Below are 26032 nucleotides of genomic sequence, written 5' to 3' on the forward strand. Positions count from 1 at the left end.
TGACTAAAGAAAAGAAGGCATGGCAAAGAAACAAAACAAAGGAGTTTTCTGTAATTCTAATTTTTAACATGGTTGAGTTTTTTTTTTTGCAAATCCCGAGGAATACATTGCGCATGTACTCCCAGAAAGGCCTTTTTTAAGTGATGGGTCAGTATTATGCATTCAATGAAGAGATTATGGTAGTTTCTCATTTTGAATGAAACCATATACATGTGCCCATCTTAAAAAAAAAAAAAAAAAAAGCCACAGGCAAAAAAGCCTACACTTTGAGTAGGCCACTCAGCCCTTTAAGGCTGCAGCAATCCTGTTTAAGCAGAACACTCACCATACCCTCGCTCAAATCCTGATCCTGCCACCCCCTCTGTATGGGTCTTAGAATTCAGCAGCAACTTCACCTGTACAACCAGCATACCTGCCTTCCGGGCGCAGCGTGAGGCGTCATTTTCATAGATGTGGCCGAGAACTGGAGAGAAGCCTATTGCCCGTACCCGCCGTCACCCGCATACAGCCAGCGTACTACCCTCGCCCATTCTGTAAATATACTTGGCTGCCAAGTCTGCCTTGGGGGTGCACGAGAAGAAAGGTTAATTACTTTAAGAATTATTTTCATAGCACATATATATAAATCTTATCACTCAAACCTAGAGTTTTACATTTTTTGATCTTTCAGCTTTTGCAGTTTTAGGGAGCCATCAGCCTTGTCCTTATTCATGGTGTGTGAAGAGGTAGAGTAGCACGAGTCCTTCACCATTTCAGTCCCCTCTGCACTGCTCAACTATAGAGTATCAGAATTCCAGAAAAAAACAAGACCGATGAGGGGAGGGAAGGACAAACATTTACGACTGTACAGCTCACAGAGCTTTAGTTACAGGAAGCAGCTTCCCCTTCCAAAATAAAATCTGAACTGCAATTCCCCCATGACAAACAGCGGCTATGAGAATGATCTGTGTGCCACAGCTCTTGTTGCTGCTAATGTAGCATTGTCTTTTAATTTAAGGCATGGGAGGGATGTCAAGAACACAGAAACATCTTAGGCCAGTAAAATGTTGGAGCTCTACATACTATGTTCTCATTACTGAAGGAAATGCAACCCTGGTGGGCTCTAGCTGATGTGCCCAATTATTCCATCAGTCCTACCTGGTTAATTGTTCATTTCTATGTGTGACACCACTACTTTGCTTAGACCAGCAATCTTTAGTCCCATTTTTGGCAGTCAGAGGTGGGCATTAAAGGCCCAGACTCAAAGTGTTTGAAGGCTGTGAATTTTGCAGGGAAGGTGGCACATCCCAGCAGGAAAGACTAGGAATGGAGTCTTTTGGTTTTCCACCACAGGTTGGAGTTCCACCCTGTGAGACCAGTATTGCTGAGCTGTATTTGAGCTGCTGGTTCTAATTCCAAAATAAGTTACATATGCATTTAAACAACGTACACAGGTCACTGAACGCACGTATGTGGGGACAGAAAGTAGATATACATGCAGACATGCTTACACCTTTCTCTTTTAAACTATCTCTGAACTAGGTTTTCTGAATTACCTGGATATTTAAAAGACAAAACTTAATTAAAAGTGGTTATTACACTATTGAAGGTTTAAATCTTGTTCTTCTGTCATAGCAAAATGAGAGAAGAGATCAGTAATGTCCTGCTCTCACTGCAGTCATGCAGCAGCGATTTGGTTGTGTTCTTCTGAGGCCCTTCCAGCCCTGCACAACTGTTGCATGAACAGAGTGGAACAGCACAGGCTCTTGTTCTGCAAACAACTGAAGTTGTTCAGTAGCTCAAACACTCTACTCATGAAAAGACACTACACAACTAATATTCAAAAACTTTTCACAAAATACCAATAGATCTACCTCTGTCTGTTGCTGCTGGACAGTAAAAGCAGACAAGCGTAACTGCCAACCACTTACCTTAAAAGAGAGACACCAAACTCAGAATCTTTCATTTTAAGCCTTGTTACCTCAAGCGAGCTCTTCTCCTGCTGAGAGAGGAGTTATCGCACAAGTCAAGTAGCCTCCTGGTGTTCCACGGAACTGTTTTCCTAAATAATTAAGGATGGTCAGCAGTCATCTCCCTAAGAGAAGTTACGCTTCCCTGTTTCAATGACTTAAAAATTCCTGCCAGGAAAATTCTTACACTTCTTGCTGCTTTTGGCTTAAGACATATAAACCTTCCTTTAACTTCTTAAACGCTATTAAGCAACAAATGTAGGCAGATAAAGGGAGGAGAAGCAGGGAAAGTAAATCATAGATGCTTTTCATTGCTGCATGTTTGGCACCTGGAGAAGGCAGGAATTTAGGGTGTCAGTGAGGTTGACACTGTATTCCCTGTACTGAGTGTTTCTACGGAAACAAATACTATTGAGATGTTTGCTTAAACTTCACATACAGTCTCCAGGACTTTTTTTCTTAGTGCCGAGTTGCTGAGACAACCCACCGCTACCCCAGCCTTCCAAAGCACCCTGAGGATGAAGGTCAAGGATTCCTCCATTTTCCTCCTGTAAGCATAGGAAGACATTCCACCAAGAAGCAGCAAGGACCGATGTCCTTTTATTTCCTAATCTCATGTGCTGGCATGCAGGAAAGTATTTCACTTCTCTTCAGACTGGAATGACAACTGGGAAAACAGGTAAGGAAAAATAAATATTTTGTGCAATTCCTGTAATATGTACAGTACAAAGCTCTATCAGTATCAAATTGGCATAGGCTTACATGAAGCAATCCTGATTTTACGTTCTAATCCAGCAAATCCAACAGTTAAGATACTTCAGTACAAGGAAGAGAGAGATATGTTTACCAGAGAAGCTAGAACCATGGCAGCCAAGTCTTTGACTGCGTTCCCCACGTAGCCTTGTTGCACAGGTACTGTCTCCTCTCTCCTGCTTTTATCTATCTTTTATTTGGCACTTTAACCTCTTTTCAGTTAAGTAAGCAACAAGAAGCTTCTCCGCTTTAAGCTCTGAACTTATTACTATGGAAGAATTAACAGAATACTGCCTTAAGTTGAGCACAAAAATGCTTTGCGATTATTTAACTTGCAATAAACCAAGATTTCTTCATTTAAAACAAGAAAATGATAAGGTATTCCGCATTTCTGAGTTCTGCGCACCTCAAAGATGTACCTATATCTGTTTTTTGTAATAAATATATCAGATCTCAGACCTACTCCAAAGAAAGGCATATGAAATTGATTAAACCAGGGGCACCATTAAGTATCAAATCTTCTAAATGTCACGTGTAATATAACGGGTGTTTTAAAATGAGAAACTTTGAAAGCATCGCCAAAAAATCCTCCACCTACAATACTCAGATGTCCCAAAGTCCTGATTTTGGACAGGCAAAAACTGCTAAAGAAGCCTGTGAAGAAACAGACAGGTACTGGAATTTTTAATTTCTGAATTACACCGACAGTAGGTGATTAAGATAACTTTACATGACTTTATTTAACAAAACCATGTATTTACAGTTGAAAAAGTTCCAGTTTGATACACGTATCTAAACAAAACAAACTTAATAACTACGTAAAACTAATTCAAACATGATGTACAGGGGATGTATCAACAGTTCTCTACGTGCCATCCTAGCTTTTTTAAACACTCAGAAGTAAGCTGTTACAAGGTACCTTTTTTCCCAAATGAAATTCTTTACTAAATGAAGTAACGTTAATGACTGATTGCTGATTGAAGTTGCAAAACGGCTTTATTATAAAGTGCAGGTCATACAGAATTCCAAACCTGGTTAAGTTTTCTGTTTTCTCTAATCTGCTGCATGTACAGTGGTAGCTGCAGACTTCTGATGTATCGCAGCATTTTTTTTTCCTTAAACCCATGAGGAAAAGAAAGTTTGCTTGATAGGGACACTTGCTCAATGAAAGAAAATCTCATGCATCATGTTACAGATACTCTCAAGCACCTGAACAATAAAGTTGTCAAAATGTATGTAATCCCTGAATTTATTACAGAAATCTTCCTTAATAGCTAATTAAGAGATTTGGTATGCTGCAAGAAACTTAAAAAGCTCAGTGGCAAGTAATTCTATGCCCTCACCACTCATCTCTGTTTTTATCAAAATTCAAGCATTACCTTCAAATCAAGTTACTGAGAAGTTGAAACGACTGCATCTTTAGGCAGGTGATTTTTTTTAAAATGTATTTTGTTTGAAAACAAACTGTGCAAAGCTCCTTATTGCATTGCTTTTCTTCATTAAAGAACATACCTTATATACACAAAGAAATCATTTAGAAAATATATACATCATCTAAGAACAGAAAGATCAACTCACAGAACAAAATAATTACATTTGCAAGTAACAAACAGTGCATATGTTGCCGCAGGCCTTTTTCCCCACAACTATGCCCATTTTCACTGTTACATTCAACATCTTATTAAGAAGAGAAAAAGGAGAACAGGCTGTTGATGGCTGCAGAGATACCTAATTGCCAAAGAATGCATTTTAACCAGACAAATGAGCCACACTCGTAGACTTGGTTTAAAAGGAAATACAAATCTAGTTGCAATGAAGACTTTAACCACAAAGCCAGTTACAATACCACCTAAAAATGTACACTCAGGAGAAAGTTGTCTCTGTGTTTGACAAACTGTTCAAAAGCATAGTGCAAATGTTTCAGATGGTAGGCCTCTCATATCCTTCATGGAAAGGCGTATTTGTTGTAGTAATAGAAAAAGTAATATTAAAAAAAAACCCTTACTGACCTTCCAGCTTTCTATGGCACTTCAAAGCAATGTAGCATACAAGTACCGGTCACTGAAGTACCAAAGCTATGCAAATTCTGGGAGAATTAACCTGTGTTTCATATCAACATCTTGATGTCTGTTGTCAGTAAGTGATGACCTAGAAGACATCTTATGGAGGAATTGAGATGGCCAACAAAAAAACCCACATCCATTACGCCAGGTACACAAAGCGGACAGGAAAAGAGGCCGGTGAGGTATCAGACCTGCAAGCTGCATTTGCATAACACATCTTCCAAAGTGATTATGAGTCCTTGCTTACCGGGGAATCTTGCTCTCACTCTCTTTAGTATTACAATCAAACTATCTCTCGCCGAAACAATGTTTGTACCAACGGACAGCATTTTGATTATGGCCCGCAGTCCTTTACATTATTTGTTGAGTTGAGCAGTGTGCAACTATTCTCATTTTTTTATTCAGACAATGCCAAACTAATCAGCATAAAACAGACTGAAGAGCATTGGGAAACCACTGACCATACAGCTAGAGGATTTAGTAATGCCTGTTTACAGTTAACATAAATACTGCTTCAGTTAGTTTCCCTTTTCAGTGATCATCATTATTTATAAAATAGATTTTACACTATACACTATGCAATAAACATTTTTGTAAATCAGAGGCACTCATGATTTACAGTTCAGTATTCATCTGAGGGGATCTAAGCTGTATAACAGAATTATGCAACCACAGTTTGCCATCTCTATAACTTGCTCCCATGTATTAGAGGCTGAACAGACTGCTAGGAAATGACAGCTCGTACTGACCCTGACGGTGTTTGTCTGGCACATTACCCAACTTCTTCCACTTGTCACTACACACAGATCAGCTCCACATAACGCTTTCCCGCTGTGGCAGCAACAGCTTTAGGAGGTCCCACAGAACCTTTTCTTTTCAGCAGCAACATTGGCTGACATAACTTCTCCCCTACACCCTTCCTCCTCAGTTTTGCCAGTGAGCAGAGCTGGGTTTAAAGTAACTATAAAATTGCTTTTAACCATTTCTCAATTTATCTGCTCAGCCCACAGTTCTATCAGCACAACTGGAGAGGCGGCACAGGAACAAGTAGCTGGTAGGCAAGAACACCCCAAAACGGCACTGCCCCAGAGGGGAAGACATGGAAACATACATTTAGTTGTATGCGACCCCGTGTTTAAACAGAGGAAAGAGAGTGCAATTGGGAAATGATGCCAGCTTAATATTAGAAACCCCCGACTGAGTTTGGAATCTAGTCTGATTAATGGAACTTCTTCCATATGCATCCAGATTGGAAACACAGATTTCTAAGGCATCTTGAAGAATAATTGGGTTTGCACTGCTAGCGTGACTTCTCTTCCAACTTTACCTTCTACTTAATTTTTTCTCATTAAAGAATGGAATGTAGTTCTATGTCCATGTGATTTCTTTGGTAAATGGGACCCACAGCCTATAAAACAAGAGGCATTTCTAAATAAATGGTCCTTACATAATTTAACTATAAATTCCAGCACCAGTAATTTCAAATACAGATCCAGCTACTGTTATGGGTATGGGAAATATATCCTGCCTAAGAACACCACTGGAGAATGGCTTTCAAAGCAACTGACATTGCCCAGTCTTAAAACATCAAACAAAAAAAAACCAGCTTAAAAAAAAAACCCCTTAATATTGTTTAGTTTCACTGCCCTCATCAGAAGTACAGAATGTGTAACGCTGTCCACAGCAAATGCTCATTACACTAAGTTTAAGGCTAAGCCTAAGTTTCACTTATAAGGGTTTTATCCCCTCCCTTTAAGGCTATCCAATTACTAAACAAAACTCTGAAATAACACTTTGATTTGCAGGCTCATACATGTCAAACAGCAAACAGTACTCAATACTTTTGCCACTTCAGCTCTTTTCCCGTGAGTCACTGGCAGCGATCATAGTTTTAACGTTTCAGTGAAGGACTTCCTTTTTCCATTTCCCGGTTATCTTTCTGCAGAGCAGCCAGTATCTAGATGTTTCAACAAATGAGAGAGAAAAAAGTATTAGATTTAAAAAGTGACTCAATAAATCACAGTCTGAAGAGTCTCCAATTTAATTATCTCTGAGCAATACTATTTTAACTACTAAATGTAATCAAATGATAGAACCTCTCTACTGATCGAGACCTCTCCTGTAAGTTCCTGTGGCATGGTAGACACAAATGGATTTAACAAAGGTTTAAACTCCGTATCTCCCTCCAGCACACGCTTTTGAAGTCTGGAGATGAGATTCTTACCCAGATTCCACAAGTCTAGCACTATTAAAGGACGCCGTCTGAGGGGAAGTTATTATTCTCAAGATAAATGGCCTGTCTAAAAACACAGCAAGTGAGCAGCCTGAGCGGTATGGTGTTATCTAGGAGTTCAGACCAGAATTACCTTAGCGCTGATTGGTGCTCGTCTAGAGCAGAGCGCTACCTCCAGATCTGCTTACATCTTTTTCTGAAGCAAAAAGTCCACATTTGCATCCACGTTGAAAATTTTTATTTCCTGTTATCTGATGCACAATTTTGTTTTGTTAGCCCTCTCATAGGGGGCACAGTGATAGCGAGTTTCTCATGCTGCTTAACGTGCGCCCTGCCCTATAGTTAAATCTCTGCTGAAGAAGTCCAGCAGCATTACAAGAATCACTCTGGAATTGAATGTACTGAGGGACATTTCATCTCAAAGAACTGCAGTTACGAGTAAGCAACCTTCTTTTCTCTCTCTGACTGACTTCCAACCAACCTCTGCACCATCAGAATTAACAGGAGATGGGTCTAAATGACTCACGGGGCAATCACCCAACACTGCCTATGCTTCAGTGCAAAAGCATCCGTAGCTGTGCAACAAAAGAGTTCAACGTGGGTCTGAACAGAGACACGGCTGGCTGGCTGCTCAGCGATTTCTAGAATCGCAGAGAGATTTCAGTGACGTCCTCTTCACAGAGATTCAGAGTAAATCAATAGCTACTCAATCATATGGTGTTATGAGAGTTTCAGGTGCCATAGTAACAATGTCTTTGGTGGAAAAAAGTTAACCTTTTTAAGGAACCGGAGAATGACACCAAAATACTGACCCAGAAAAGCAAAAAAACACAGACATTAAGCCAACTAACAGAGCCCAGATTCTTTAGTTATTTGGAACACTTTATGGAGCTAAAGTTTGAAGCACAGAGATTACAGAAATGCTAAGCGAACAGTCTAGTCTGTTCCAGCATCTCTATTTCTCTGCTATTGATGGCAAAGCAGTGGGTGTATCAACAGCCACTCACATTTCAGGCTAAGGCTGTATTGGCACTAGGCCCTGGAGCTCTTTGTAGGTAATTCCAGAGAAGAAGAGAGCTTGCCGGTTTCCTATCGATAACCAGAGTCCTTGTTATCAGAAGCGCCATGTCTGTGATTTACCAGGACTCCTTTCAGTCTTTACCTCCCGATCACATTGTCAGTGACCAAAGAAAAATGGAGTGAGATGGAAAACATAAACCAACTCGCCTGGTGAGGAAACCAGGACTGTGGGATTTGGATTCAGAAGCAGCCCGTAACATGTTAGATGAGGTCCTACACATACCATCATGCCAGAAACTGACCCACAGGATACCACGACCATAATTCCCATGGTAGAGCAAGGTGAAAGTTTCAGTAAGCAGGTGTTTTTCTGAGTGCCAAATACACCCACTGTTGAGATGTGCAGCTGAATTTGACCAAATATACTCCTGCAAAGAAGCAGCACCTCAAGCTCTGCTGCTTGCTTATGCAGTACAGCCACTGTAACCCAACAAGGTGATGCCAGAGATGGGAACACAAAGCCCACTTTTCTAAGCCTAAGAGCACTCTGCATGCCCTGGGAACTAGTGTCCCCGGTCAGTCAGTCCACCTAGAATTTACCTTAAAAGTAGTGCATCCATCACAATGGACATTCATTTTACTACTTTGAAAGGGTATTTCTCCACAGAAAACACATGGATACTACAGCAGAGCATCCAACTCCTGCAACAATAGTCAGAAATAATTATCCAGCTAGGGAGCATCCCAACTGCAGCCAGACTTCTCAAGCGTATTGTGTGGCATACTGCCACAGCCCCAGCACTGCTATGAGTCCACTTGTGCAATCAAGTTACACACTACCAAAAGCATGTCTGTCCTAGAACCCTAAAGTTCAGGTTTCTGAGTCCAAACTCATCCTGGTGAACTTTAAAAGATAAGATAAGAAGTCACCACAGATAGCATCTTAGTTATAAAAAACATAATCCCATACACTCTTTGTCTTGTTAATGTTTCCAGGTTGGTTCCAACAACAGTACTTCAGCAACTGAGGAGTCCCAGTAAGTACATGATGTGAGACTCATAGCCCCTACCCACTTCTGGCTTGGAAAAGGATGGCAGGCTAGAGGGCGCAAAGGCTTTCCTGGTGGAAACTCACTCAGCAATGGAAGTACCTGGTGAGGAAAGCCATTTGGTGCAGAAGTCATGATCGGTAAGAGGTCAGCCGATACCAACCCTACAGCGTGCCAACTGTGTTTTGAGATCTAATTGCACCACGGTTCACAGCATTTTTTTCTTCAGTTTGCCACAACAAGTGAAAACAATTGGAAATTCCAGCACAGTCAAAATGAAGCAGATGAAGAGACTGAGGAAGACTGCTTGGGCTAGGTTACTTTGAAGTCTTCCTCCTGTTGCGATAACCACCACAAAACCTTCACAGGTGTCAAAGACTGAAAACCACTGGCTAAGCAAGCCTATTACTTGGGTTACTTGGCAGAATAGGACCACTATCCTCCTTTCTCTGCAAAGGAAGCAGCAGTAGGCTGAGAATTGATTTGGTATGTGATCCTCATCCACACAAGTTATGTTCAAAGAAAGTGAACGAGCTGAACAACGCTGAGAGGCTACTTGTAGAGATGCTGCTGGCTGAAAACTGTTCCTAAGGATAGAAATTGGATCCCTACTAGCAACTTATGATCAAAACCAGAAAGTAAATGCAAAGTAATCTGTGGGAAAAGCCATGTCAGGAAGGAAATGCTGGCAGCATGCTGCTTTTAGCTGCGCAGCTCAAGTTGTGCTTATACACAAGACAAGGCTCAGAAGGCTACAATCTAATTTACTGCAAAGGTTAGAAATTCTCATCTCAAATAGCAAGCTGGCAGACTGTTACTCCAGGAAAGAGCCATAACCCCCCATAGCCACAACATTTAACAACACCTTTCAGTTTCACTGCAAAAAAGAATGGATAAACTGGGCAGAGTTCTATTACAGCATGTTCCATGACAGGCTGTATTACAGCTTTGAACTTAACAGTTTCCACAGTCAGATGACACTCTTCCATCTTTTTTTTTTAAGCTGCAATTTAGTTGCAATTACAATGACAAGACTATAATTTTTGAAGTAAAGGCTTCAGTGCTAAATTTCAGTGAAGTCACATATATAGTCACTTCTTTACAGCTCAAAATTAGGCAAACTAAATCCTCAAGGATATTAAGATAACAACTGCATGATGGCGTGTCCTGACAAATTGACATGTTCTCCCAAAGAGTGAATTTCTGTTTTTAAATATCAAGTTGTAATGCTGCTAGCAGCCTTTGTAATTAATAAGGTAAAAAATTTGTATGATACTTTATTTCATTGACCCCACCCAACATTTCAATTTTGACTGTTGACTGAGCTCTCCCTTTCCAGAGGAGAAAAAACTCAGGGAATCCACTCACCTAAATGTATACTAAAAGCATGAAGTGAGCTACATAATCCTACCTACCTGTAAAATCAAACACTAGTTCTGCTAAAACATTTTTCCAGATGTTGCCAAACCCCACTTTCACGAGTACAGTACAATCATCTGTTATCAAAGATCAACAACCTCTTTACCTGAGCCCACTTTTTGTTTCTACTTTGCATCTGAATGGCAGCAATAGAAGTGAAGAATTCTTCCGAAGGCAAGTCCTCTGGTAGCTTTGTTAAAAACTGGGCTATATGAATGAAGTCCATTTTGGTCAAAATATCTTCAAAAAGTTTTAATATTCCCAGGGCTGTACGGAATAAGAACTCTTCTCCATCACGGCAGAACACATCCCAGACACGACATGCCAAGTCTAGCGGCAAAGATTTGCTGTACAACGTGAATATCCTGAAAAAAGAGTAAATTTTTCAGAGTTACTGCACAAATGTCTTGGGTACCCACAGAAATACACAGACTGATTATTAGTTAAATTTGAGGCTTCTCAAATATTTGTATCTGAATACTTTTTATTTCACAAGTACTTCTATTAGTTGCTGCATAGCAATACATGAAACAACATTAAATTGTACAATAGTTAAGGCATCTTGCTATCAGTCTGGGTCTCCAAGTTCAATTTCCTCAGATCACACCAGAAGAAACAATATACATGGTTTTATGACAGATATAGACTGGCCACAGGTATAATCAAAGGCATACTTAATCATCACTAACAAGTAGAGGATTGATGCAGTTTTAGCGGTGAGAACATAAAAAGCTGAATCTTAAGACATACTGCAAAGGGAATTTTGTGGATCAGATAAAGATGGTGTGTAAAATTAACTCTGTTCCAGGACTGATTGACTGGCAAAGTAATAATAGCACAAGTTTTGGAAGAAAGATCAGTTTAAACTCTAGTGAGTTGAGAGAAACACGCAAGATGTCCAGCGAGAATGCACAGATAGCTGTGATAATGGTGGCTCAGCGTGCTTGAATGGATGCGATCCCTAAAGGTAACAGCAGAAGCAAGAACCTCCTCCCAGTTGCTAGAACTGCATTTTCATTAACTGCCAAGAGCTTATTTCTTCCTTCATCAAAACGCTGACAGCCTTGCAGCCAGGAACACCAAGATCCTCCCTACTCCCTCCTCTACCCAACACTTCGCTACAAGGCAGCGCAGTTTTCATTGCCACTAAACTCGTCATAACAGCAAGTGAAGAGAATTAAGTTTCCTGGAAGCAAGTAAATAAGGGAAAAGAGTTACAGTGATGTTTTTCCTTCAGAATTTAGAGAGAGAAAATTACTTCCACACATGCACTGCATAAAAGATCTCCATAAAACTGCAAAAAATACTTTCTCCAGCAGAGGTCAGCAGAGCCTAAAATTTAAATAAATCCTGTCCACATCTTTTAACACAAAATTTCCTTTCAAGTATGCCAAATCGAAAAGGAGTTTCTTGTGTTTAAGATTCTCTCCTATCCCCTCCAATTTTTTATTTAGGAAATTCTGGTTTACATTAAAAAAACCAAAAACAATAGAAAAGATACACACATATAGGTATAGAATATGAATTAACCTATTTTCACAGCAAGTTCTAATAATCAAAGGTTTTCTGCAGTATCTAATTCTTACTATATAAGATTATTTGAATGATGTGTCACCACATATCCGGCTTCTCTATGAATCAGTGCATATATTAATTTTACAAGCAGCAAGATGAGACTAAACCATTTGTACAAATTCAGGTGACAAGTACATTGCAGGTTTAGGATCCTTAGGATTTTGCTTTTTTCTATATTTACATCTCATTGTGATGTTTTTATAACAAGCAGAAATCATTCAAATTCTCTTCTCCAAAAAGCTAAAGTAGAATTATAAAAATAAGCAAATTAGAGTCTGGGATGAAAAAACCCCACTATTGTTCATATATGTATTTCACGTACATACATGAATGTATAAGAATAGCACTATATAAGCCCCTTCTTTGGGTTACTGGCTGATCATGAATTGCAGAATTTGTATACTCTTTCAACATTTTTGTAGTCACATGCAATATAAAAATGTCTTGCTACAAGAATACTTACACAGCAGAATTAAGACTTTTTGTCTATACACACACACGCACAGGAATCAGCAACAGCTTTTCCATTGAAAACGAACAGTGTAATAGGAAGCAATTCAAACCGAGTCCTTTCCTGGTCACCAATTAGCAGGCAAACACTCAGCCAGAAACTAGTCCTGGTTAAAGATAAGTAACAATGCCTATTTTTAAATCTGGTTTTATTCACAAAAGCTATTATTCTGACGTGATTCAACCTGAATAACCCACGTGTATTAAATCTGCAACTATGCAGAAAATTAACTGTCAAAAGAAATTGTCAGAACTATTTATTAGAACACTGCTTTTTGTAGGAAAAGATTTACTTGCATCAAAAAAGCTGTCACATCAAATAAGGTATTTGACATTGATCTCTTCGTAATTTGGAAGGAAGTGCAATTTGCAAGAAATTCACAAGGTAATTAACTTTCATTAATACTAGCATGGAATTAAATGTATCAAGCCCTAAGAATGGAGATCAGGCCCCCTTGAATAAGCAATGAAACAACAGTAGGAATCATTACTGCTAAGAATGGATACTGCATTTGCTCGCTTCAAACATTTCCTACTGAAAGACATTTTTTTTATTAGACATCTGAGCTACTGGTCTGAAACCCAGCTGAAATTTATTATAGTAATAAAGCAGCTGCTAGACTAAAACAGTTACAGCAGCGGCTCTCAGCAGCACTAGCATGCTACGTGCACATGATTTGCTCTCGCTGCACTGCAGGATGATTTTCTGTCCGCCAGCTCTCTCCCAGCTCACTAGAAGTCCCAGGTGCAGACGACACAGCAACTACCACAGAGATGTCCAGTGTCAGAGGAACATAAATGCAGGCTACTGGCCGCTATCTGTTTGGAAGAGGGAGAAAACCACGAAGTACCAGATGCTCCTGCTCCTCCCAGCCCTGCTTATGATGAAAGTGTACTTTGAGGTAGAGGCATGAAATTCTGGCTGGTTTGCTACTCACAGGGAAAGCGTATTACCATAGTGTTATCAAGAAAGCAAAGCACTGTTACCATGATAACCATAGGCTCTGTGTTTTCTTTCCTTTGCTTCTTTTTTTTTTTTTTCCCTTTTTTTCTTTTAAAAAGTCTTCATAAGATCTTGTTAGCAACAGCCATGAAGACAGGTATGCCAGATTTTAGATTGACAACTCACACACAACAGCGCTGATGCAAATTGGATCTCACATAATCGTGTACTGCACATTCTTTTCCCATGTCTGGAACAGCACAAAAACATTTCTGCAACTTCTGAGTTCAGTTGTGGAAACTAATGAACTAATTCACCTTTTAAACTTATTCTTGGATGCTCTCTCCTTCCTCCTGGTACTAATTTTAATTGTTACATTTTGTATCAGTTTCAACTATATCTGCTTTGAGACAAAGATTGCATCTTTGTAAGTGTTCATGCATTACTTTATTGTATAGTGGCATCTCTGTTCTCATTAGCACCTTTAGAGTTATTGTAATTGGCTTGTTGGTAACAGTTTATTTAGATTTTTTTTAAAATCGCTACAGTTGAAAAAAAAAGAAGTAGTTACTGTGTTCCTTACTACAAAAAGAAAAACTTAAAATACTAAGCACTATACCGTACTGACTGCAAGAGTGCAACTTCTTAGCACTCAGCAAATCTGATTGCATCGTGAATTGTATCAGTATAATACAAATGCTGTGTGAGTTTATGAGCAATTTCCAACCAGTCAGAAGCACCCAAAAAGCCCTGCTCTCTCACCCAGGAATACTACATAGCAGTGCAGTATTTCACTTGATTCCACCCTAACCTGCAGTGACATAAGGATGAGCACACTGTAAATCAGGCTGAAGACTGATCTTTTGGAGTCTCGTAACATCTCCAATTCAAAAAATCAGGATGTCACCAGAAACCTTTGGACAGAATTACAGTCCATTTTTCCTTTGAAAAGGAGCATGCATTTAAAGATCTTAACCTTCTTTTTTTGGATGGGGTGGAGAGTTACTGCCATGACACAGACTATGTTTTTCTTAATGTAACAGATAGCAAGCTTATAAATACTTCACTGGAAGAGTCCGCTACAAACATCCACGCAAAGTGGCTTGGGCCTTTATCATAACAACCAAATGGCGCCAATAGAAAGTTGGTGTTCATGGAGCACAATCACAGTCAATGTAATACTAAAGAACCACCGATCAATCCATCAGTACAAACAAAGCCCTTGGCTATAATTATTGCCCAAATCATTTTTCTGAGTAGGGATAAAGAGGTGTTTGTATAGCAGCAGCAGGCCATAAATAGACAGCATGTGTCCTTTGCAAATCCACATTCTGCTCTGCTCACAAGAGCCTGCGGTACATCAGCTGACAGAGCCGAGAGGCCAAAACTGGGCTATTCAGACACACAGTTTCCCCCCCTATTCTCTGTGAACCTGACTGCATGTTGCTCTTTGCAGCTCTCTCACATTTGATTCCCTTTATGTTCTTCAAAAAAAAGTAAAAACCTATCTAGCTTTTGAATTCTTTCTGTGAGATTTATCAGTTGGAGTTTGGGCTTGAAGCACATGGGTCCTTTTTAAAACAGATGCCTTAACTCTGGCAGGTATCCATCGATAATCATGCCACTGTACCTTCTAATTACATTCTTAAGTCCTTGGCATCTTCCCCAAGAAAACCCAAAGCAGCATTGCATCACCTGCATAGCTGGACCCATCTATGTGCACAGCATTTCTTTTTCTTGGAACGTATCCCTTCAAAAATGATTTACGCATACCAGTTTTACTGCCGTTCCCCGTGGCACTGGTTACGAGCAGCAGCACAAAGGAGACTAGTTGATTCCACTCTAATTGCAGCAGGAGCAGGAGGGTTTCCCAGCAACTGGTCTGTGCAGCACTGGCTACTGGAGCCCTCCCAGAGCTGGCACCAACTGAGATTTACTGCACACATGCCTGCACAGTAACCATGCCAGCCACTGGAATAGCAGCAGGCATCCCTTTGGAGCTCAAAACAAATGCCCATTTAAATAAAAGTAATATTGTTAGAGCAAGGCTGTTTCATAGAGATTTTTACCTACAATGCAATGATCTGTCTGTTTGCAATGACACCGTACCATATTCTTCCCTGACTTTAAACACACTGAAACCACATTCTTATCTTTCCGGAAACAGTTCCATTCCTAATGAAGCAATATCTGTACTACAGCAAATTCACTGTCAGCTGTGAGCCAAAGGCAACCTTACAAAACAACATTTTCCAAAGTAGTTACTCATTTGCAAGAACACAGACCTACCTGATTTTTCCTTACATCTTTTCTATATTACTTCCTGGAATAATGGAAGAACAGCACATATGAAGTCCAATTCACAAGTTTCCAGTGGCCATTTAAAAAAAAAAGCCTAAATCTGCTTCCCACAGAATCAAAGTACTTTAAAGTATAAAGCATATATATGCGTGCACATATATATACATATACTTGTATACGCATGCACATACACACTTTAATATTATACCTGAATCTTACACAGTTAAATACGAACTCCACTGTCTAACAAAATTAAAGACAGAGTGGGACAAGCTGTCTCACTCAAGACAAGTGTGAAAAAAGTTTAATATAGGATTGGGCAGGACTACCTCAACTAGCCTACATGCCTGTGCAACTTCACACTGTTGTGGCTCTCTAGGGATGGGGAGAAACACAGTGAATTGTCCTTGGGATTAAAATAAACAGCTTTAATATGGATGCAGGTAGTCAGCAAAAAATGCTGAGGGTTGTCAGGCCGTTGGTACAAGGACCTTGAGCAGCACCATCCACAATCACTCCTGTCAGATGTTTCTTTCAAGTGCTCTTAACAATATCCACAGAAGGAACGAAAGGGGGGACTGATGCGCACCACACACTCAGACTTCAACACTTCAGTTCTTTGCTCGTAAGTCAGTGATTTTTTTCTTTTAAACCTATAAATGTGCTCAGAGAGAACAACTGATCACATAAATGTTTACTCAAGAAAATACAATAAAGGCTAGTCTATCAAAGCAAAATTGCTGAGGGGAATTGTAAACCTTCAACCTTTCATCAAAACAGTCTTTTTCTAACTCTCCAATTTCTGGTGTTGTTCTTGGGATTTCTTCTTTACAATGTAAAGCTCAAAGTTAGACAACAGAGTGATACTAATATGCCTGCACCATGAAGACGCTTGGGTTTAGTCTCTCTTACATAAAAAAGTCACCTTATTTACAACAGCATGATATTAAACTAGTAATCCATTAAAAGATTATAACCTGGTGATTTTAATGTTGTCTATCCAGTTATTCTTCAGCATGTTTACAGTCTTCCTATTCTGATACCCCTGTTGTTCAATTGCTTCCTCCACACACAGGCTTTTCACAACATTGTCTGAGGCAATATAATTTCAACATCTTTCCTCTTATCATTGAACATACCAGCCTCTGCCCTGTTCCTTCCCTTCTATCCTATTCCTGTATTTTTTCTAGCATATACCTGCTCTGTGCATAGATCTAGTTCAGTTTAATATTCTCAGCCTTCAATCATAAAAATCCTTCCGATGGTATTTCCCATTAAATGTTGGGAGAAATGAGCCTATCCATTACACACCCCCACATTCTCCTACTCACGTTGCATTAAAACTTAATCCCAGTGTAAAAGCCAAGTCAAACGAAGTCCATGTTACACTATCCTCTGCGCAAGAGGCATATGAAAATCAAGGAACTGGAGCAAAGGCAGCAGGAGGTCTGTCTGGAGGAACAAGAACCTCTTGACAAAACTCAAATATAAAAAGGAATCATACACGAGACTGAACAGGGGGCAGATAACCCTGGAGAAACACAGAGACATTGTCTGGATATGCAGGGAAGAGGCTAGGAAAGCCAAAGCCCATCTGGGAGTTGAATCTGGCAATGGATGTTAATAACCACGAGAAGGCCTTTCCACAGGTACATCAGCAGAAAAGATGACTCAGGAAAACATGAGCCCGTTGCTGAAGGGTGCAGGGTACCTGGTGACAAAGTGCATGCAGAAGGCTGTGGTACTCACTGCCTTCTTCATCTCAGCCTTTATTGAGAAGATGTGCCTTCAGGAATTCCAGGTCCCCCAGACCACCGGGAAAGCCTAGTGCAAGGAAGCCCTACCCTAGGTGGAGGAGGATCACGTTAGGAAACATTTACAACGAAGTGGGCGTGTACAAGTGCATAGGACCTGGTGAGATACACACAAGTGCTGAGGAAACTGTCTGGTGCCATTGTGAGGCCACTATCAATTATCCCTGGAAGGTCCCACTGATCAGGGGAGGTTCCTGAGGACTTTAAGAAAACCAGTGTCACTCCTATCTTCAAGTAGGATCCAGGGAACTACAGGCTGGTCAGCCTCACCTCTATTCCCTGGGAAAGTAATGGAAGAAAAATTCCTGCAGATCATTTCAAAACATACGATGCGCAAAAAGGTGATTGCGAGAAGTCAGTATGGATTTACAAAAGCAAAATCGTGCTTCACCATCCTGATAGACCTCTACAATGAGATGACTGGCTTGGTGGATGTGGCAAGAGCAATGGATGTTTATCTTGGTGTTATAGCAAGGCTTTCAACACTGTATCCCATAAAATCCTTGCTGATGAACTGATGAAGTATGGACCAGACAGATGGACAGTAAGGTGGACTGAAACCTGGCTGGAACTGCCAAGCTCAGAAGGTTGCCATTTGGCTTGAAGCTGTACTTCATGCCACTAGCCACTGGTAGAGTATTCCAGAGTTTGGTACTCATCCAATACTTTTAAACATCTTCATTAAGGACCTTGATGATGGGTCAGACTGTACCCTCAGCAAGTTTGCAGGTGATACAAAACTGGGAGGAGTGGTCAATACACCACTCCATAGGGACCTTCAGACCTGGAGAAATGAGCCAACGTGAGTCTCATGAGGTGCAACAAAGGAAAATGCCAAGTCCCACACGTGGGGATGAAATAAGCCTGGGCACCAATACACATGGGAAGTCAACAGGCTGCAAAGCAGCTTTGCAGAAAAAGACACGGAGGTCCTGGCAGACAACAAGTAAGTCAGCAACATGCCTTTGCAGCAAAGAATGTCCACAAACTCCTGGGCTGCATTAGGAACAGCACTGCCAGCAGGCCGAGGCAGGTCAACCCTCCTCTCTACTCAGCACTGGTGAACCAGCTCTGGGCTTCCCAGTACAAGACAGACATGGATATACTGGAGCAAGTCCAGCTTGCCATGAATACAATTAAAGCCTTGGAGCATCTGATATACAGGGAGAGGCTGAGAAAGCTGGGACTGTTTAGCTAAGAGAAGAGATGGTTCAGACCTAAATGTCTAAAAATATTAAATAGGAGGGCATAAAAAAGATAGAGCCAGACTGTTTTCAGTTGTATCCACTGAAAGGCCAAAAGCCAATGGGCACAAACTGAAATACAGGAAATTCTATTTAAACATAAGAAAACAAAACACTTGTTCACTGTGAGGGTGGTTGAACACTAGAACAGGTTGCCTGGAGAGGTTGTGGAGTTTCCATCCTTGGGAGATATTCAAAACCCGACAGATAGGACAAGCTCCTGAGCAACCTATTCTAGTGGACCCTGCTTTGAGCAGTGTGTTTAGACTAGATGACCTCCAGAGGTTCCTTCCAATGCCCCAGCAGTTCTATGATCCTAAGAAAACTCACCTATTCAAACTTCTAGCTGTTGGATTGGACTGAATTAATTTTAATGGATATCTGTCTAATGGATCAAGAACATGGTCTTAAGGATCACCAGGGTATCGACAGCTTGGTTCACATAGAATTGCATTAACAGTACGAATGTTTTCTAAAATAAAAACTATTAATCTCAGGAAAAAAATGCTGTTGCTACTGGGAATTCCATCTTTTACTGAAGGTATTTAGTCAGATACCTGAGAACAGAAGTTGTCAACAATTTAAGGGCAAATCAGTTTTCCACAGAAAAAACTTCGTATCATCCTGAAACTGACAACAAACCCCAAACCAAAACCTGATAGGCACAAATGCAAATACTCAATTTGGAGTGTCTTATACCACACTGAAATTTGGCAGGAGTGCAAGGAAGATCCTTGTCTTTCTTCCTAAGGAAAAAGGTTCTAATTAAACTAGAACTCAAAAGGAAGGCAGCTTCACTAAATAAAAAGATTGTAATTGCCTCTCTGCGAAATGGAATGGCTGCAGTAATTAAAAACATGCTAATGCCCTTTAGATATTCAACTGGACTGTGTCAAGATCAAGATCAAGAACAACCTGTACTGGGATCCTCTAAACAGGATCTGAGACCGCCTAACGTGAGTGAGATACTGCCCAGGAGCCATAGTCCATCCCGCCAAAAGCCTAGGTGTCTGCTTTTCTGTAGCTTCTAGCTTTTGTTGTATGGATAGAAACACTGTGTTTTAACTACTATTTTCCTGTTCTGTGCAAGAGGACAAACTATAACTTTCAAATGCAAGACTAGCAATACTGTCCAGATATACAACCCTGGTACACACCTGCACATGAAGTAGAAAAACTAACAGATTTTCTCAGATCAATCCAAATATGCACTAAATACGGATAAACAGTGCTATACAGCCCTATTTCAAAATAAGCTTCAAACTCAACAGAATTACAATAATAAAGGTTAGGCAAACGTTAAACATCACAGAAGTATGTGGGAATGACTGACAAACTGAAGTACTGAAAAAAAGATAAAGCCTTTATCTTAAAAGAATGCTAAACCAGGTAAGAGTACTCCAGCTTCTCTCACGAATGCTGGCATGGAGCTATACACTAGTATGCACATTAATTATACTTTCAATGTCTTACCAATCAATAAGATAGATGTCTGGAGTTAAGTTATTTTTTTTGAAGTGAGCAAATAATTTTGGCAGATTTTCTTCAAAGAATACCTCAAATGCGGCAAAGTAAGTCAGCATCTGGGAAGATACAATGGGGAGAAAAAAGCAGTTAGCTGTATTAATAGGCTTAAATGTATTATCTGCTGTTGGATTAATGCTCTTCAAAAGCAGGATCGTATGAATTACATGATACAATAAAGAGCTAAACATATACATAAAGGACAGCATCTGCAAGCACGTAGAGTTTAAGATCCACCCCATATACTGTTCTCATACTAAACAATATAATTATTGGTTTGGGTCTTGGCCAGCTTCTTTTGGAAAGAAAAATACCAGCAGGAGAGAAGTTATTTGCTGATTTCTCAAAATAATTATGATAATAGAATGGTGGTTTATGCTTGTGGCAGTAATTTAATATTACACTGAATAAAATCCAAGGTCCAATGGATTATAAAATGAAATACAGAACTACATTAATTTAATTGTACACAGCAAGAGTGAAGTGTCCAGTTGGCTCCAATAATAAATCGCATCCCAATACCAAAACTTCTTTTATACCATGTTTTAAAATGAGATAGTAGCATTTCTATTGCTAAGAGGGAGAGACAAAGTTCACACAGAAAAGCCAAAGATCAAGACAAAACATCTGTGCAAGAGAAACAGATTGCAACTCCCATCTGATACTGTAACCCCTGAACAGTACTCCTCTTAACACAAAGACTCATGTTATTTTAAAATTTGAATATTTAGGTCAAATTTCATAGAGGGCATGGAAAAAGAAAATCTTCCAATCCAACTGAGAGTTAAAAACAAAAGGCTTTTTAGCTTCCCCCCTCCCACCTGCACTGTCCTCTTAATATTATAGGGAGAAAAGTTAAACAAAGTTCTTGAATGATTCAATAATTTTAATTACAATATCCTAATAAAAGCAATAAAGAATGGCTGTGATTACTTCAAACTATGAATTGTATGAGCACACATCTCCCCAAAACACCATGACAGTAAAGGGAAAAGAGGAGCCTTTTGTCTGAAATCCTTTTAAAGGATGATAAATGTGTTTCCAGGGTTTTTTTTAAATGTCCTTAAGGAAATTTTTCCCATTTCATCTGAACGAAGTGACAGATGGTGGACTACCCTCATTAACAGTAACAAACAAAAAATTGAGCCTGGTAGTAAATAAGAGTATAACGCTTAAAAGCCAAACAGAGAGAGGTATATTCTATAGAAACAGATGTACAAAGTTACATAAAATCTCTGAACCATCAGTTACAGCCCTGCTTCCAAAAGGATCTGTTTACATGCTAGTACCACAGTTGGCGAATTCTACTAAATTGTTTCAAAAGTACTTTAGAGAAGGGATTTCACACATAACTACTACAATCACATCTATTGACAGTAATGCAGGCAGCTCTATTAGAAATGCAATAGCAGTTCAGGTCTTGATAAAATCAACACTCAACAAGACATGTAATTAGTAGCAATTATTTATAAAAATATTTACAATATAATATTTTATAAATATTAACATGTTTATTTATAGAAAACTCTAGTTTAACAAAACTGTAACCAACAAAAGAAATCAAGATAAATCGGTGTAAATTACTATCATTTCCACAACTAACTTATGCTGGTTTTATTTTTTTATTATATGTTAAGGCAAATCAGCATTTGGTTATTAAGTTGTAAAATTGACACAAAAAGATGAGGGTAGACAGCAGATCAGATCATTAGCCACAAGAAGATGGACTGATACCGCTTCCAGCAACGCTGCCTGTGCTGTGGTACATCTCCCCATGGGCATTTACAACTGATGAGATTCAGGGGCTGCAACAGGGAATTACATTTCCAGCAGGAAATACTGATAGGATCCCTAGTGTCCTACTGTTTAAACAGCAAAAGCGATTGTTGTTGATGTCAACCATTCCCTTGCTTTCTTTCCCCCATTTGAACTCTTGAGAAGCAGATCCTATTTTTATAGCATTAAAAGGTAAATAACTGAGAAAGAAATACAGAATGCCATGTATTTTACAAAGAATATACTTTTAAAGTAAATTAAAAATACATTTCAGGAGATGCGCCTTATTTTGCTATGGTACACAAGTAGCCCAGTGTACATGCTAACAAGGCATTTTAGAGACTCCAGAGAGAATCAGGTGACCAGCTCCCACTGAAAATTGGAGGGGTCTGCTCATCTCATTTCCCCCAGGCTCCTTTTTCAAACATAGCTGCTACAGTAAGAGATAGGAAACCTGGTTCTCCCTGCAACAGTCTATTTTTAGCAACCTATTAGTTTGGGATAAAAAGCACCTTCAAGGCACCTCTAATATTAAGGTGTTTTCAGCTTTCAACTACAGTGCTCAATTTGAAAAACACCTACAATAGTGTTCTCATAACAATTCTCTGAGCATCATGAAATAGGAGCTGAACAATTTCATTCACCTGCCTGTTCAAAAAGGTTAGTCGGGTGGGTTTTGGTTGGGTTTTTTTGAGGGGGTGCGTGCATTGGGCTTTTTTTAATCAAGCGTGTTGCTTTAAGATAAACTGACTTACTTTCCAAGCTACTGAGAGTACTTACAAGGCCATGGTCCACACGGAAAAACGCCATCTGACAGGGTTTATTTAAAAGGTTAGAAAAAGCAATGAAGGCATCTGCAGTATCCAAGTTCAAGATCAATACAGCTGCTATGAATGACATCCCCTGTACCTGAAGAAAAGAGAAGTGTTACCATTCAGCAGTAACTATTCTTCCAAGAACACTGCCTCATTTTGTCCTCATAATCACTAGCGTTCAATGCACTCGCTGAGCTGCTGAATTTTGCAAAACGTTCAGAAAGGCAGGGGTTTTTAACCCATGTAACCCTTTAGTATTGAATGTTCAGAGCATGGAAGCTAATGATCCCCATGTTGCCTCCTTTCAAAGACTCCAAGTAAAACTCCTAAGACAGGCTAGGATGACAGCACTTTCAAATATGCAGAATAAAGATATTTTTGAAGAATAAGCGGTTTCTAAGCCATCCCTCTTCTCCTAGGGGTGGGTCATACACACTTTTATTTGTGGAAAGCTGGACTAGGACACTAGAGACAAAGCCTGTTCTTTCGTTTTTGGATCAATTACTGGCAGTTACAGACAACTGCAGTGACTCATTTGACAAGCAGTAAGTTGCATTTTAAGATTAAGCTCACATTTCATTTACTATAAGCTCATGATGTCATCGCATTATTCTACAAAGTACGCTATGAAATCAATGCTGAATCCAGGCAAAGCTCGCTCACTCCGAGGGTGTAACGCTGCCACTGCAGAGTCACATGGACTAAGGTGTGACAGCCCTTCCTGCAAACCTGAGGAACAAGCTCCTTCCCAACACAACAGGTTCCACGCCAAATGAAGCACACCGCCCTGTCTGCCCTTTTTCTAGTTTGCCCGCAGCCATGTTCAGCAGTTTTTGCCAAGCATCACATGCTACTCATGGAATAGGAATATTATCTTTATACATTTGCCTTCTCCAGAACAACTGCTCCCAAATAAAGAATAAGCTCCTATATATATCCCTGCTCTGGGAAAAAAAGACTAGATGAAATATCTGAAATCCACTCAAGTCCTCTCATAATCGCTACTTCAGACACTGAGGGAGCTCACGCAGTCCCGATGGGCATTGCTTTGAAGACTGTTCCAGAAGCTCTTAGTGCTAAGGCACAGAAATGCAGGAAGAGTAAGACACTCAACTCAACGGAATAGCCTCAGCAAGACTGCCACTAAGAACAGTACGTATTTCAAAGGACCAATTTAACTGTATCTTCTCTTTTGAGTCCCATTTTCAAGTACGACAAATAATGTCCTTTTGAGTTTTCCAATTACTTAACCTGCTAAAAAACTTAAACCGAGCAACAGAACCATTATACATACTTCTCAAGCACTGGAATAGAAGAAAACACATAGAAACCCCACAAATATTCACAAAATTATTTAATACTGGTCTACAAATTAGATTAACACAATCCTCCCCTAGTTCTCCCTCCCCCCCTTCAAAAAAAATTTTCTTCACTTACATAGCCTACATCGGGTCTGTAACAAGTATAGGCTCCTAAAATACTGTGCAACGTGTCATGGTAAGGACCACCCTATAATTAAACAAAAACAAATACATCTGAGTACATAACTAACATCAAAACCCCTTCAGTGCTACAGACAGTATCTATTACTTCCGATGAAGGACATGTTATTTCCCTATGCAGCTTTGAACAGCCACAAGTCTTTCAAAATAATTTTGGCTTTAAAAGCATGAAACAGCCCTCCATACCATATTTATTACAAATGTATACAGTTCATCCAATACATCAATTACATATTAAATCCTTATACAAGAGGAATGTAAATCTAAAAGATTCCTTACAGCTAGCTTAGCATTTTGACAATACCGCCAAGAAAGCAGAACACTAATGAGATCTACTTAGTTGTCTATTAGACTAGAGGCAGAATTCAATCATGAAGAAAATAGTTAAAACAACAATATGCCATAACACACACTGAACATATCGGCATGTATAGCTAAAAAGAATTTCATAATGTTGACTATTAACAGCTGCTTTACCTTACGCTATGTACTGTAACTGGCTGAGAATTTCCAAAGGGAAGTTTTTCACCCAAAAATGTTGACTTACCACAATTTAAACTTTTAAGAGGGTTGTTGAAATTTGTGTACAGAAGGACAAAATATCTGGTTAAAATGAGTCATTAAAGCACACCAAAACCATACAAGTTAAATTGATCTTGCATGGAATCAAAAAAAAAAGGCCACCAAATCTTGCTTGCTTGAGCTGTGCTCTCTCTCACCTACTGTGTATTTGCAATCCAGCAGCACTGATTCACTGACCTGGAGACACTCACCTGCATCACTTCACCAGACAGAAACCAGCATAAACTGGGCTAGAAGAATCATGATGATTAGCCAAGATGGCTTTTTTGCCTCTACCAAACGTATAGTACCTTGAGGTAACTCTTTTCTAGATTATGCATAGTTTTCAAAAATCTGTAGGGATTTTTTCCTCTGAAGAAGTCTACTCCTTCAGTTTTGAACTCAATGGGCTGTTTCAACCAAGGGACAGGCAAGATTACATAAACTTAATTTCCCTGAGAAGTCAAAACAAAAGTGAATGTTGCTTACTTGCTGGAATATACAGAGACTAGGAAACGTTCTTGAGATATCCAGTTTTATTAACTCCAAGCTTGCTTCTCTGTCAGCTGCAGAAAATCCAGCATCTACAAGAGCCAGAGTTACTACATTTATTACATGGATCAGTGTAGGATCAGTGTATGCTCTTTTTTTTTTACCTCCAGTGTTAGCTTTTGCACAATTCATTTATTTTGATGTGAATGCTAGGGAGTGAGGGTATATAGACAGACAATTCTCTGAATTCAGCACGCAGGCTGAGAAGCAAGTATGTCCTGACTCAAAGCAACCCTACAGTGCACACTCAAAAATGTTTCGAAGCGATGGGGCAAAAGATGGAGGACAAGGCAGGCCAGGCACTTCACTGGCATTTGCTGACAAATCATTAGACAGGCACAAGCTTGTTAACCTGTGACCCCTCACCCTTAACAGGGCTTCCCAGTGGCTCCTGAAAGACCTGCCTCTGTAGAAAGGTTGTGGGGGGGG

At 39.7% G+C, this 26032-nt stretch overlaps 2 protein-coding genes across 2 annotated transcripts in view; one reads left to right on the forward strand and one right to left on the reverse strand.

Moving 5' to 3' along the window:
• The window catches only part of CCDC96 (coiled-coil domain containing 96), a 3625-nt gene extending 2904 nt beyond the window's left edge, over window positions 1–721 (forward strand). The window contains exon 4 of the mRNA XM_035898652.1: window positions 686–721. Coding sequence (XP_035754545.1) covers window positions 686–721 — 36 coding nt within the window. The remainder of the gene's footprint in view (window positions 1–685) is intronic.
• Window positions 722–6507: 5786 nt separating this feature from the next.
• Window positions 6508–26032, reverse strand: part of TBC1D14 (TBC1 domain family member 14) — a gene marked incomplete at its 5' end in the record, with an annotated part of 67226 nt that continues 47701 nt past the window's right edge. The window contains 6 exons of the mRNA XM_035898653.1: window positions 6508–6722; window positions 10593–10851; window positions 20347–20456; window positions 22954–23082; window positions 24426–24497; window positions 25541–25635. Of these exons, the coding sequence (XP_035754546.1) occupies window positions 6657–6722; window positions 10593–10851; window positions 20347–20456; window positions 22954–23082; window positions 24426–24497; window positions 25541–25635 (731 nt within the window). The remainder of the gene's footprint in view (window positions 6723–10592; window positions 10852–20346; window positions 20457–22953; window positions 23083–24425; window positions 24498–25540; window positions 25636–26032) is intronic.

The sequence above is a fragment of the Egretta garzetta genome, unplaced genomic scaffold (genome assembly GCF_000687185.1).
Source record: "Egretta garzetta isolate BGI_Z169 unplaced genomic scaffold, ASM68718v1 scaffold107, whole genome shotgun sequence".
NCBI lineage: Eukaryota > Metazoa > Chordata > Aves > Pelecaniformes > Ardeidae > Egretta > Egretta garzetta.